This window comes from Dipteris shenzhenensis, chromosome 25, assembly GCF_047967505.1.
Source record: "Dipteris shenzhenensis isolate YYH24624 ecotype China chromosome 25, Dip_SZ_1.0, whole genome shotgun sequence".
In the NCBI taxonomy this organism is placed as follows: Eukaryota; Viridiplantae; Streptophyta; class Polypodiopsida; order Gleicheniales; family Dipteridaceae; genus Dipteris; species Dipteris shenzhenensis.
Genome location: NC_141620.1, coordinates 26,214,841 through 26,228,862, shown reverse-complemented (window position 1 = coordinate 26,228,862; position 14,022 = coordinate 26,214,841). Strand labels below are relative to the sequence as shown.

The following is a 14,022-nucleotide window of genomic DNA, read 5'->3' as shown; positions in this document are numbered from 1 at the left end:
CTCTCACCCCACCTTTTTCGCACTTCTATGTTCTTATGCATGCACTCTCATCAACACTCCATTGTTATACTTGTTTATATATCTTAAGCATTGCATACCAAGCCATCTGATCCTTTGTAGTTTTGTTTATCTTTGGTAGGGTTGACAAGTTTGATATGAGCTCATTATTGGACCGAATATTGTTTTGGAGAGATATAGTCAATTTCATAATGCCACTGAGTTGTGTACACATACATGATTCAGTTCATTGTGTCTTATTCGAGCATCCTAGTGAAGCATACTAGTTTCTCGTAGTCCACGTTAAAATCACCAAGGACGTATGTTTCAATGTCAGTGCTTATCTTTGTAGTGAGTGTGTGTATTTTTCTTAATAGAATATTTATCTTTGTCCTTGGTTCCTTGTAAACGTTCATCATTGCAATTTTTTTCAAGGATGTTGTTTGGAAATTTGCTTGAAATTTGTGGGTAAGCATTGAGCCCCATCTTCACGGATGTAATGGGCTCTTCAAGTTTTAGATTGGTTTTGAATTATGTCTTGATTCTTAATCCTTGTGGTTTTTTCATGTAGTTAAATCCATGTAGTTGTATTCAATCATTGTCTCGTGTATGTGTTTCTTGCAGCCATTAAGTTGTTGCTTGCATCATGCTTCTCATTCTTATTAAGACTTCTTTATGTGAGATAAATTTTGCTATGTTAAGCGATTGGATGTTGATAAAGTGTGTTGTTTTCATGATTGTAAAAGTTAATTTGCCTAATTGTCCATTTTTTGTGTTTATTAAAGCCTTTCAATCTCTTGTAGCACAATCGTGTCCACTTTAATATGTTTGTTATCTATTTTGTTTATTAGGAATAGGCTTTTTGGGTCACATATTCATGAGAGGGCTGTGTAGACAAGTCTATGTGATTTTATATTTTATGGATCAAATGCAAGGAAGTTCATCATAGATAGACCCTAAGAGTGACGAATTGTGCGTGTAGATGCTAGTCGAATTGGAAAGTGTGTTCTTATTACAGTGTTTAGGTGGTTTTTTCCTATTTGGAACTCCCATTGTAGTATTAGTGTCCAGCTCAGGAATATTCTCATTATAAAAGTCATTGCTCTTGTAGCATGCTTGCTCTCCTGTTCTGACATCTTCAAATTGTCTCCAAACTATTGGTGGATTTCTTGTAGTCTCTGAATGCTTGAAAATGCCATCGGCACCACTAATAATTCCATCCATCACATCCAAGTTTCCCAAGAAAATCTCAACAATCATCCTGACTTTAAGTGATAGTTGTGTATGTAAACCAGTAGTAGACTTTGGGTCACTTAGTATTTTAATAAATGTATTGCATGTTTTGTGCCTTTTATCTATTGTGTGTAGAAAATGTGTTCACCTTCAAGGATTTCAAGCACCTCGTTGTTATGTTTTTCATTTAATGCATTTGTGTTAAAAAGGTGAGGCATTAGTTCTTTTGTGCTTATTGGTAGTCTTTCATACAGCATGTTTAACGTGTGAATGCCTGCCTCCGAGTTTTTTCCTACTCTTAAACTCAAGGCGTGTACACTGACAAGAGAATGAGAACCATATGTATGGGGGAAAGAACAGTAAGAGGCCTTTGATATTTTGAAGAAGATGTTAGTCATAGCACCTATACTCCAGCCACCTGATTGGACATTACCCTTTCATGTTTTTGTGGATGCATCATATGTGCCTGTTGGTGCAATCTTAATGCAAGTGGTTCATACCAGTATACTATGCCAGTAGAATTATGACAAAGCATGAGAAGAATTATGCAATCACTAAGAGAAAAGCACTTGCAATGGTATATGCATTGCATAAATTTAGGCATTACCTACTTGGAAACAAGGTAGTTTTTTATGTAGATCATCAAGCACTCATCTATTTGGTGAAGAAACCCCAATTGACTGGTAGACTTGCAAGATGGATGTTTTTGTTGTAGGAATTTGACTATTCAATTATACATAGGACTATCAAACATCATGCTATTGCTGATTACTTGAGCAGGTTGACAACAGGAGAACATTTGTCTAGAATATCAAATGAGCTGCCTGATGCAAAAATATTCATGCTCTGAATAGATAATCTTCCAGATTGGTATGAAGAATGTTATTCTTTCTTACTGATGGTCTAATCCCTGACTCATTAACCAGAGATCAAAGGAAAAATCTTTTCTTGCAAAGCAAGCCTTATTTGGTCATTGTAGGAGTTCTCTACAAGAAAGGGATAGATCATGTCATAAGGAGATCTGTACAAAATCATGAGCAAAAGGCTGTCTTGGCAGAAGCTTATGGAGGATCAGTAGGAGGCCACTTCTCAGGGGAAATCACAAGAAGAAAGATCATGCAAACAGGTTTATGGTGGCCATTAGTACTTAAAGATGCTCATAATTATGCAAAATCCTATTTACCATGCCAAAGAGATAATAGACCGCTTGATCATGATAGAATGCCACATCAGCCCATCCTTACATTGGGCTCATTTCAAAAATGGGGACTAGATTTTGTAGGTCCCATGAAACCAACAGCAAAATATGCAGGCAACCAATATATCCTAGGTGCAAGAGATTATTGCACAAAGTGGGTGGAGGCTATAGCCCTCAAAGACAACAAAGCAAAAAACTATTGCATGGTGTCTATACCATAATATTATCACAAGATTTGGTATCCCTATTGAGATTGTATCAAACAAAGGGACATACTTCATCAACAAGACAATCAAAAAAGCCACAAAACTACATATCCATCACAAGAAATCAATAGGTTACTACCCACAAGGGAATGGTCAGGCTAAAAGTACAAACAAAAGCATGAGGAAAATCTTTAGGAGGACACTGGTTGGAACCCTACAAATTGGGATCAAAAGTTAGATTCAGTCTTATGGGCACTGAGAACAACCTACAAGGTGGCTGGCTACAAGTCTAACACCATTCCAACTGGTGTATGGATGTGAACCTGTAGTACTTTCCCCAAAAGGATCACTCCATTTCAAGCTTCAACGACTATTACAACTAGATGAGGATAGGCTTCAGAGTTCAAACATTGTTGACATTATTCAAAAATGACGAGCTGCTTGGATCAATAAGGACATAAAATTCAAACTATTCAAAAAAGGTGATCTTGTATTGATATTCAACACAAAATTGGGAAAGAGGCTCGAAAATTCAAACTTAGGTATGATGGCCCATATAGAGTAATAGACGTGCTAGAATAAGGCACTTTCCAGTTAGCTGACCTTCATGGCAACGTCTTTGACAAACGAGTAAATGGCTTTTGGCTCAAGCCCTATATTGTTCTTGATCCTTCAACCAAGGCGATCAACAACGACAAGGTCTTGCGTGCATCACGAAACCGGCACAATATACACTTAAGCCGACTAACCAGCCTGGTGGTTGAAATTGTGATAGTGTCCTAAACCATCCCGGTGGTTGAAATTATGACAGTGTCATGCCTCAATGTTGCACAACAAGAAGCTAGTAGACTGCTATCCACAATCGGTGGATCTATGGATGACACTAAAGGAGGAATGCCCTCTCGCAAGAGCAGCTAATTGAAAGCCACGAGGTAGGGCATCCGCTCATGGTGAATATAGCAAAAGCGGAAGACAATCAGCACAGTCCGCTCAACATATGTCGACTAGGTCCAAACTTCGACCGTGGCCCGCCGCCCATAACAAGTCTGACCTCAATGTGCGACCTCAAAAACTACAAAGAGGTGACGATCCGAGACCGATCCGTACCTCAACCAAATGCAAACCCCAACACATCTGATTGGGATGCGACACCACACCATCCCACTCCTCTTCCATGCCTCGACCACCAAAGTCCAACTTTCGAATTATGCCTTGACCACTGCCGTCCAACTTTTCCACCATGCCTCACCCACCAACGTCCAACCTCTGCACAAGCTCTAACCACTAGCGACGATACACTCCTAACATTATCACAATTATTTTGAATCATTCGGGAGACAATAAATCTTCCACTTGATAACCACTCTCACACGAGTCAGGCACAAAAATCACTCTCACACGAGTCGGGCACAAACCGACTGTGAGTAGGGCAACCTACCAATCATACTCATACTTTGGCTCAGTTCACATGCATTCTCACCGACACACTACTCCACTCTAACAAAGTTCACAGGCTACATGGCTCCCAAGCGTTCACTCTCAATCGCGCAATCGCAAGCTCCGACTAAATACAATTTTGCAATTGGCACTCCTCAGTGCCATAGCCATCGCCACCAAAACAATGATGAAGAAAAGAGGCCAAACACCAGTTCATAAAAAGCCCCAGTAAAAGGGACATTGTAGAGCTCGAGCTGTTGGCGGTTGAATTGCCCAAAGAAGATGTGTCAGATGAAGATGCACTCCTGCCGCCGCCGCTAGCAAAAAAGCAGATGTTCCAAACAAGCTTCAAAGAGTTTCGGGTCACCTATGCATCAAGTGGCTTCACAAGGTAGGATTACTTGCATTTTCTAGTTTGCCATGGAACGTGTGGAAATTCCAACCCGATGCCTTGGAGCAATATGAAAGATTCCAAAGAACAGGGGGCATGCTTGCGCCAGGGCTGCAAATGAGAATGCATTGCTAATTTCACATTTTGGCCTAGGAAGAGCTCTCTTAGATAAAGATGTCAAGGCTAAAATGATCAAAGAATTCGCACCTACAAAAACAATAAAAAATTATTTATTTATTAACAATGTCCAAGATCCCCATCGCCATCAACAATTCGAGTGGTACTTGGAGCAGATTCAGCTCTTAGTAAAGATAAACACAATGAACAAGGACAGCTACGCAATTTTGAGAGCAACAGAGAAAGGTAACAAGGTGTCTTGGGCTAATCTTCTTCACCCTAGGCTAATGATCAAGGTCACCTATGAGAGAGTCCTTCTGAGCCAATGAAATTCAAAAAGAAAAAGTTGATACCAAAGAAGGTAGCTGCAAAAACACTTCATAAACAATCCAAAGCTATTGGGAAAGAACAGTAATACTGACACCATCTAAACAGTTTCTAGAATTTAGTTTGACCACACAAAAGGCCACTCTAATTGCAAATATAAGAACTCATGTCTCTATAATGGAAGTCAAAAATGCCATGGGAATTCTAAAATCCTTTCATGAGCAACGAGGCACTGCAACCAAAGAGCTAACCCAACAAATTCAAAAATTGCAAGAGGAAAAGGATGCCATGAAACAACAACTAGATATGCAGCAGTACAAGAAAGAGTAGTTAAAAAATTGCAAGCAAGAGTTGGCAACCATGAAAGAGGAATTGTAGCAGTATAGAGCCTCACAAGAGCAATATGTGGCTAAATTACTAGCACAGGTAAACGTTCAAAAAGACTGCATGCCCACAGTGACAAAGTGGCTACAGGAGATGAAAAGTGATTTTTTCTTGCAGCTAAGAACACTGATATGCAAGTGGAGAAAACCATTCTCAAAGACAAAGTTAAAGCATTGGAAGCAACATAGCAATCATTGAAGGAGATGACCAAGGAAGTGGATGGGATCTTCATGTCAACAGAGATCAATGACTTCAAAACAAAATTGACTAAGACTTCATAGGGTCTTTGGGTAAATATGAAAATCAGGTTGTTGCTCATTACAAAAAGACCTTATGAGGCTTTTGCCTCAGCAGCTTATGCATATGACATTATGGCAAATGAAATGGAGAAGATGTAGGCACTAGTTAACAGAAGCCAGGGCCAAGAAAAGGCCAGTGAGCAATCCACTTTGCTCCATGCATCCAGCCCAGACTTCTTCAAAGCCAATGTGCAACTTTTAGCTAAGCTTGTAGCTGAAGCAGCAGCCGCCTATAGAGGCTACTACAAAAATGGATATCCCACTTGATATATCTTCAAAGCCTAGCAATGAGTCTCATGCTATAGAGGCAATACAAGTTGATGCTGAATAGACAGTTATAGAGTCTACAGCTGATGCTACACAAAGACAATCAGGGAAAAAGAGCAAACTATTACAGAGAATGAGGCTAACCCATAGTTGGTAGAGGACCAACCACCTGATGTAGGGATATCTACATGGGAATACAACACATTGCAAGGCATGAGAGAAAGCATTAGCATAAAATGTAGCCAAATAAACAACTTTGAATATAATAAGGAATATTTTCAATAAGGGTTCGTGTCCCTGAAGTTTTTAAAATTCTCTCCACCGAGAGCGGCAGGTGTTGAGGGGGTGTTTTACCACCCAGTTACCACCCTGATAAGTCATCATCCCTTATACATTATCTATTGGGTGAAAAGGCATCTATAACAGTTTTGGCAAGACCACTACCTTGGGATTTGTCTCTGCAATAATGTTATTAGTCCAATAGTTATCGGACTGTGGGTGGACCATTGTAATGGCTATTGCAAGCCTCAAGATGGATCTTGTTGTTGTCTCCAAGACAAAAATATATATAAAAAGTTTTGCATGTAGTTGTGACAGTAGTTTTGCCTCTAAAAATCGATGTACAGTGAACTTTTCATAGTCTCTTTCTGTTCCGACTCAATTTCGCCTATATATGTTCTATGCATGAAAGTATAGAACTGTTCTAGATTGTGTTCACCTACAACAATATTCTTAAATGAAACCCCTAGGGATATACGAAAAAGTATGATCGAGGACCATGATGACACACACATGCTTGTAGACCAATATTTAATCATTGAGATGTTATTCAACATAGTACATTGTAGGTGAGAAACTTTGAGATTTTACTCACGATATATAATTGTTAGTGAGAAACTTCCTTTCACCTACTAGACAATATCACTAAATGATTTTGTTCATCACCAATTTTACCAATTTGCAATTTACAATATACAAGCTATGTAGCCATGGCTACAAGAATATAATAAATTGAAAAGAGGAAAGATAAGATGCAATTAGATCTTGGACACAAGCAAGCCAATTATTACCCTACCTAGGGGATTTAGACAAGCTATAGATGATTTTTTACCTATTTCATTAATGAGATAGGTAGAAAAAATTTCCCCCTATTTTATTGATGTTTCATCTCATTGATTAGATGACACAATGTGCATTAGAGAACATGATCATTACAAATCATGAGTTGCTTTTGATGATTGTAGGATGTTATGTCTACCAATCAACCTACTCCTCTACATGTCCATCAAAAATACTTATAACATGTCATATTACATGAAGTGACACTTATTAACAAAGGACCTTGAATCATCTACATACTATTATCACCATGGAGAAAGAGATACTATGAAAGACTTAATAGATTTTCCTCCTTTTTTTCTCTCTTCACAATACTATATGGCTTTAGTGGAGGATATCACGAGGAGAGACATATATAGACCACCTTGATTGTAGAATGGTAGATAGTTGTAATGCAACAAGGATACAGTTGTCACAACATTCATATGCTGACTATGGCAACCATAACAACCATTTTTTTGTTCCACCAAATATACCTTGTTTAATTCATGATTTCAAATACTACATGCATGCCCATGAATTACCGCACACTATCATCATGTAAAAGGAGATCTCATGAAAGACTTACTAGGTTTGTGAACCTCCTTTTTTGCACATTGAAGGTTCACGACTAGAGAAAGAGAGGAGGGAGGGTTTACATCTTATAGAAATAAATGATCACATAAAAGGTTTCAATCCTATATCCAATCCTTTAAGAATAGGCCACTATGGTATATTTGTCACATCTTTAAATATCCCCCCAAAAAAAATATAAGCAGCCATTATAATTTATATCATATAGCTTTACACTAAAGGGAAATGTTATAGACTAGGTGCTCTATCTTAGAAATGGAGCTTCCTTGTATGTCTTAAAGGTGGCAACCGTGGGGATCAATCTCAATTTGGAATTTATAAACTTTTAAACTAATTCACAAGCACTAAACGACTGCAAGCATGGACTGAAGTCGATGATCTGGTAAGTGTATTTTGTGTTTTCTATTTTTTAATCAATGTATGATTACGTTCCATTCTTGTGCCTATGATGTTCAATTATAATCTTGGTTCAAGAGTGGAGAGCTAGTCTCTTTCATGACTTCAAGGGGTAAAGGGTTGAGAAGAAGGATTGAGGGAGGAAGAAGGAGATGAATGGAGGAAGAGACGGAGAAGGAGAAGGGTGGTGGAGAAGGAGGAGAGAGGAGGAAGGGAGAGCAGGAGGAGGAGGGAGGAGGAGAGGGAAGGAGGTAGGAGGAGGAGGAGGAGGAGAGAGGAAGAGGAGAGGAAGGGGAGAGGATGGGAGATTTCAAGGACAAGCTTTTCAATCTTTGGGAAAAAATGATGTATTTTGCTATAATCAAGTTTATTTTGTAATATAATATAACCTTACGAGTCTGTCCCCAAATTAAAAAAAGTTAAAAGACAATGATGCACTTATAGAAAGTTGTCATTCTATATTTAAGGCTATGCTTGAGAAGCCAAAATTTGTTAGCACTGTCTTCCAAGCAACGCTATAGTTACACTTTTGTAAAAAAGTATCCCACGCACTTTCTTGCCAAGTGTCCCCCTTCCATTTTGGTTTAATCTCTCTCTCTCTCTCTCTCTCTCTCTCTCTCACACACACACACACACACAAGTTTGCAAATCATTCGAACTTTCCTATGCACGGGCTTCCATCATAGGTGCTCCAATTTGAAGGCAGTGCTCACGAGTACTTGTACTCACTTGTTTTCAACCTTTTTTAACATGGCCAAAACAATTGCAAAAGAAACATCGTCGTTAGTGCTTCACATCTCTATGATACAATTTGGTTTTGGGTTTCATGAACTATCATTTATAACCCATTTGAGCATTTGATATCCATGGGTGTTGCATTTAAACTAACTTGCAAAATTGAAGGTAAAGGATGAACTTTAACTATATACTTCGATGAGTTTCACTTTATTCCTTGAGCCACTAAACTTTAAATTATTTAAAGTTTTTTGCCCTCGGCCTTGGGTCAAGACCAAAGAAAGAAAAAAAATAGGTTTTCTAGCATGTTTTTGTCAACCCACATTAGCAAACGTGTTCAGTTGACCTCAGAATGACACTTTGTTTCAAGCCAAAAGTACTTGCTAAGGCGTGTGGCCAATAATTTTTTATAATCTAGTAAAACTAATGGTACCACGCGACCACTAAAACACCTAAAAGGATGGCTTTATCTCATAATCAAAGACAACAGAAGAAAATATAGATACTCGTGCCAAATGGTTTCATTAAACCAAAAAATTGTGATTTGAGAAGATTTGAAAATCTCCCTCAATCAAAATGAGATTACGCAAACTAATTCACAAAAAAGCAAAAATACCGCAAAAAATAGGAAACGTAGATGTTGATACACAAGGGAACAATGGAAGGCATTTGAGTTGCACCAATCGTGCACAGAAGTTCATGGCAAATTAATGCACCACTTCTGTGCCGACAGCAATTATGTTGGCCTTGCAGAGGCACTCAGAAACAGTTTTGTGATGGTGCATAAAGTTCAAGACATAATTTACATTGGCTTCTTGCTCATGTGGTGTTAGCTCAAATCCCAGTTATATCTTGCCTTCCTAGAGAGAACATGTAACGCTATGAAGGAAGTGTAACCAGTTTAAATGAATAGGTTAGGAGGAACAGAATAACTTATGTAATGCATACTCTGTCCCTGAAAATTCAAAGAATACACTTCCACTTCCTGGGATGCAGATATTCGTCAGCAAAAGCTCTCAATTGAAGTCAACTACAAAGTTTTGCGCAGAGCAGCCTCATAGTGGAAGCTGAATAGAAACCATAATACAATTGTGTCATCTGGTTGCTTTCACATGTCATAAACATGTAACTGCCACTGATCACATACTGCCACAAGCACAGGAAGTAAAAACGTTACATAACATGGTGGTTGCATAAGCTTAAGGTTTGCAAAGAGAGCCCCTTCAGAGAAGAAAGAGCAATGCAAAGCTTTAATTACATCCCATTGAACTTACCTTACAAGTGGCACCACCACTGCGATCGTCACATTTCCACCAGGAAGTGGGCACACAGCTCAAATAATGGCACCACCGGCAACTCTCATTGGCATCTACCCCACGGAAAGCCAAGACCATTAACAAAATATATCTGAAACCAGAAAATTATAACAGTCAGACAAAGAAGTCACAGCACTACACACACATCATCTTCTACAATCTCCCGTTGTTTAGATTATTATTTAGTTATAGAGGGTGTAGTATAGCTGGGAACTATGGCCGATCGGAAATATGCAATATTGAAAAGCCAAGAGGTTGTGCAGGAGGCTTTGAGTTTTAGCCTCTTGTGGGCTGCACATTTGAGGTGTCCCTCATGTGACCATCATTGTAAGAAGGCAACGAGAATATCTTTCTAGATGAAATCCAGGAACTTGAGCAAACCCATCGTATAAAATACAAAGCAATGTGCACTATTTGACTCAACAAGTCACCAAAAAGGCATATTCTCTGTCTCTTTCACTTGGTAATATCTTCACTACATTTCAACTTACCCTACTCCTAGGAGGAGGATTGCTGCAGCCAGGAGAAGGATTTGGTAGATCGCATATTTCGATATAAAAGTCCGGCCTGGCCTTTGAGTTGGTGGAGTAACGATCTGACTGCCCCAAGGAGACTGAGGTCTCATCAGAAATACAAAACCCAAGACAAACCCGAATAGGAAGCCTCCGATGTGCGCAAAATTATCAGCATGAGGAAATATCCCAATTACAAGATTCACCATAGCTAGAAGGATCAGTGCAGCCAATGTTGCACTCTGCAAAGGCCAGAGGACCAAATCAGCTGAGATGTGCATCAAGGATGAGTTGGGGTGTAAAATTTTCAGGAAAAGCATGTAATTTTCATTGCATAATTTGACCAGTTGGTAAAAAGCTCTGAAAGTGTGAGTTTATAAAGAAAAGCATGTAACCTTCATTGTGTAATGTAACCAATTGGTGAAAAGCTCTGAAAGGGTAGCTCCGAGCAGGCCAAACAAGGAGGCAGAGGCCCCAACAGAAACCCGGTGCTGAAGGAATATCTCTGCCAACAAGCTCCCACCTATACCTGACAAAATGTAAACGCTCCCTATTCTCCCTGTCCAGCAAGAACTCATTAGTGGATCGGTTAAGACAATTTGATGTCCAATTCGGGTGCAAGTTGAAATTGCACTAAAAGCCACTTACAGGGACCAAATTCCTGTTCAAGTCGAATCCCAACAAAAAGCAGGCTTAGCAGATTAACAAACAGATGGATCAGACCAGCATGGAGCCAAATGCAACTGAAAAGGCGCCACACTTGATGGTCATGGGCCACCGTGCCTGTCGATATTGCCCCCATTTTCAGCAACCTGTGGTAACCAGAGTTTGTTGCAGTGCGCATTCAGGTTTCGTAATGAACTCAACACCCGCCCCGCTCCCTTCCCCCTCTATCTCACTCTCCGTCGGGATGGAAGATCGCACGCATGCACACAACACATAACCCAATGGTTGCAAACAATCGCCCATTTCAGCAATAAGGTACAAACAAAGTACGACTCTCATCATCACCATCATCTCTCCCCCCCCCCCCCCCTTTTCTCTCTCTCTCTCTCTCTCTCTCTCTCTCTCTCTCTCTCAAAACATATTAAGGATATACAGCATTGGACCAATTTCACGTGTTGGTACAAATAGCAAGACCCTCACGTTGGCACCTATTTAAAGTGGAAATCTTACGTTGAAGATGAGGGTCCAAGAAGAGGATTTTCGTTCATAGGCTGAAACGACAATCTGCCGAGGAACCCAACTGCACAGCCCTCAGTATGTTTGGGGCAATCGTTCACATACATTGTGACAATAAAGATAAGCACGTCTATCGTTACCATGACAGGGACCAAAAGAGAGACCCCCCTGGGCCGCCAAGAGTCCACAAACAACACCCTTTGGCGGCCCTTGCCTGTGGGTAACGTTTTCTCCATGGAATTCGACAGTGTACCAACACCTTCTTTCTTCAAGACTGACTATCAGCCCCTTTATGGCCCATCAAAATCATTTCCTGTCTCTTTTCACTTCGGCCAATGTTCCTTCATCTGCTATCTAGCGTTGTCTGAGTGAGTCGATGAGGCTTCTTTCGCATAAGGTGGCAGAATTCGCATCAAGGAGTCTTGGTTCTGTGCGCACGGGAAGAGCTTAGACAGGAACAGAGAAAGCGATGCGAATTGGAAGAGCAAAGAAGGCAGATGGAGCGACAGCGGGTGGTTGTTGCAAGGTATAGGGGGGGTGGAAGAGGCTGGAGGTTCGAAGCGTGGAGGGAAGCCGAGGAAGGGGGAGGGGAGATCCCTTTCCGCAGCTGCAAGGAAGGAAGAAAATGGAGCTGGAGGGGGCCATGGCAGAGAATGGAAGAGGAAGCAACCGGTGGATACGGAAACAGGGCAAGCAAAGAGACGAGGTGCGATGGAGGAAGAAGGGAAAGCTTGAACGCCATGGATGCTTGAAAGCTTGAAAGCCGTGAAAACTTGAATGCCATGGAAGCTTGAAGCTTTTGAGCTTCAACCTTGAAGGCAAGCTCTCAAATCTTCCTTTCACTTTTTAGTGTCCCCATAACATTGATTGATACATGGATATATCCCCATAACATTTTCCGTGTAGTTACGAGTATTTAGGGAATAGTGAACATGGGCACATCTCATCTCCGTGCGGATGTTGCTCGATCTCATCTCGGTAGCGTTCGGTAGCGAGAGACGGCCGTTCATTCAATTCAGGCATTCGAAGGAGGCTCTCGTGGGATGGTCAGGTCCGTTCGGCCACCCCTGCCTCCCACACCTGTCATGTGTGCCATTTTTGAAACGGAGCAGGTGGCCTAAACGCGAGTGGCAGTCAGGCCACCTCACAAGGCTCAGGATGGCCAAACGAGCATCGCACCTTGATTTCCTCGAAACACCCCTTCCCAAAACAATATTCTGGGCCCAAGCCCTCTTCTCCCCCACACCTCCCCTTCCAGCGAATTTCCAAGAGGAGGACATTTCCAATGTGCCACGTCTGCAAACTCTGGAAGAAGAATGTCTCCACTGACATCAAGCTTTCGCCCAACATGACCACAGTGCCCCAACTCCTCCACCCAATTGCCAACCTTCTCCCACAAACTTCAAGGTCAACAAAGCGTTCTTGCTTTTAAAACTCCTATGAAGTGGTTGTATAGGCACAATAGGTTGCCATAGGTCGTCGGCAGTCCAACCTGCAATAGTGATAGCCGCACGTGATGAAGGGAACAACAAGGCCGATGCAAGGGGCATCTTATGTACCATGATGATCACATAGGGAGAGAGTGATGCCTGCATCATACAAGCCATGATGATCACATAGGGAGAGAGCGAAGCGAGAATTCGCTCTCAAGAAAAGAGCAACTTTGTGCCCTTTTTTAATCTCTTGTGAGGCCTATTCTTTTTTTCTTTTCAATGCATGATGTGACATCCTGATGCTTTTCAACTTGGCGGTGACCACAATAGACAATAGTCGTCTTTTTGCATCATGCCGAATATACATATAAATGACTTATGTGGGTTTTCTAAGGTCGACCCAGGAACCTCAATGGCAATAGTATTGTGTCTGGCCCATGGAGTCCATAGGTTTCTAACATTGAATCTTTTGCTATATGGTTTTTCTCTTTGAGAAGGGTGGTGCCCTCTACAACTATTTTTTACTTTTGTTCATAGGTGGTCAACACGAGTAAAATAAACCAAAACTACAAAATTGTGGCACAACAAAGAGGAGGCCCATGGCCAAATACTAAAAAAAACATGTAACTTTAGGCAAGGCAAGGATCTAGCTTGGTCTTGGTCCCTTTCTAGATGCTTGTTGAATTTACTTTTGGTTTTGAAGTCTTTAATCTTGTCTCCTTCAAAAACTCATGACAATGTCGCACCCATGCCACCTTCTTTGTCTTTGCAGCTTCCCTAAGTTACCCTACCATTAATATAACTAGGGGAGAGGGGCCTATATTTGTATATTTAAGTTTTGGGCAGATGAGGTGGAATAAATCCAAAGTTTGACCTTTTGTAGACGTGTCTAGGTGGGTG

At 40.7% G+C, this 14,022-nt stretch overlaps 1 protein-coding gene across 1 annotated transcript; it reads right to left on the bottom strand.

Annotated features, from left to right (window-relative positions):
• Positions 1–9,320: 9,320 nt before the first annotated feature.
• LOC147885669 (RHOMBOID-like protein 2) lies at positions 9,321–12,526 on the bottom strand. Its single transcript, XM_087396133.1, has 6 exons — positions 11,684–12,526; positions 11,156–11,319; positions 10,903–11,066; positions 10,487–10,749; positions 9,954–10,086; positions 9,321–9,825 (listed from the first exon to the last, which is right to left on the bottom strand). Exons 1-6 carry the CDS (start codon positions 11,923–11,925, stop codon positions 9,706–9,708), a joined length of 1,086 nt encoding a protein of 361 aa, XP_087252259.1. The 5' UTR covers positions 11,926–12,526; the 3' UTR covers positions 9,321–9,705.
• Between the last annotated feature and the right edge of the window lie 1,496 nt (positions 12,527–14,022).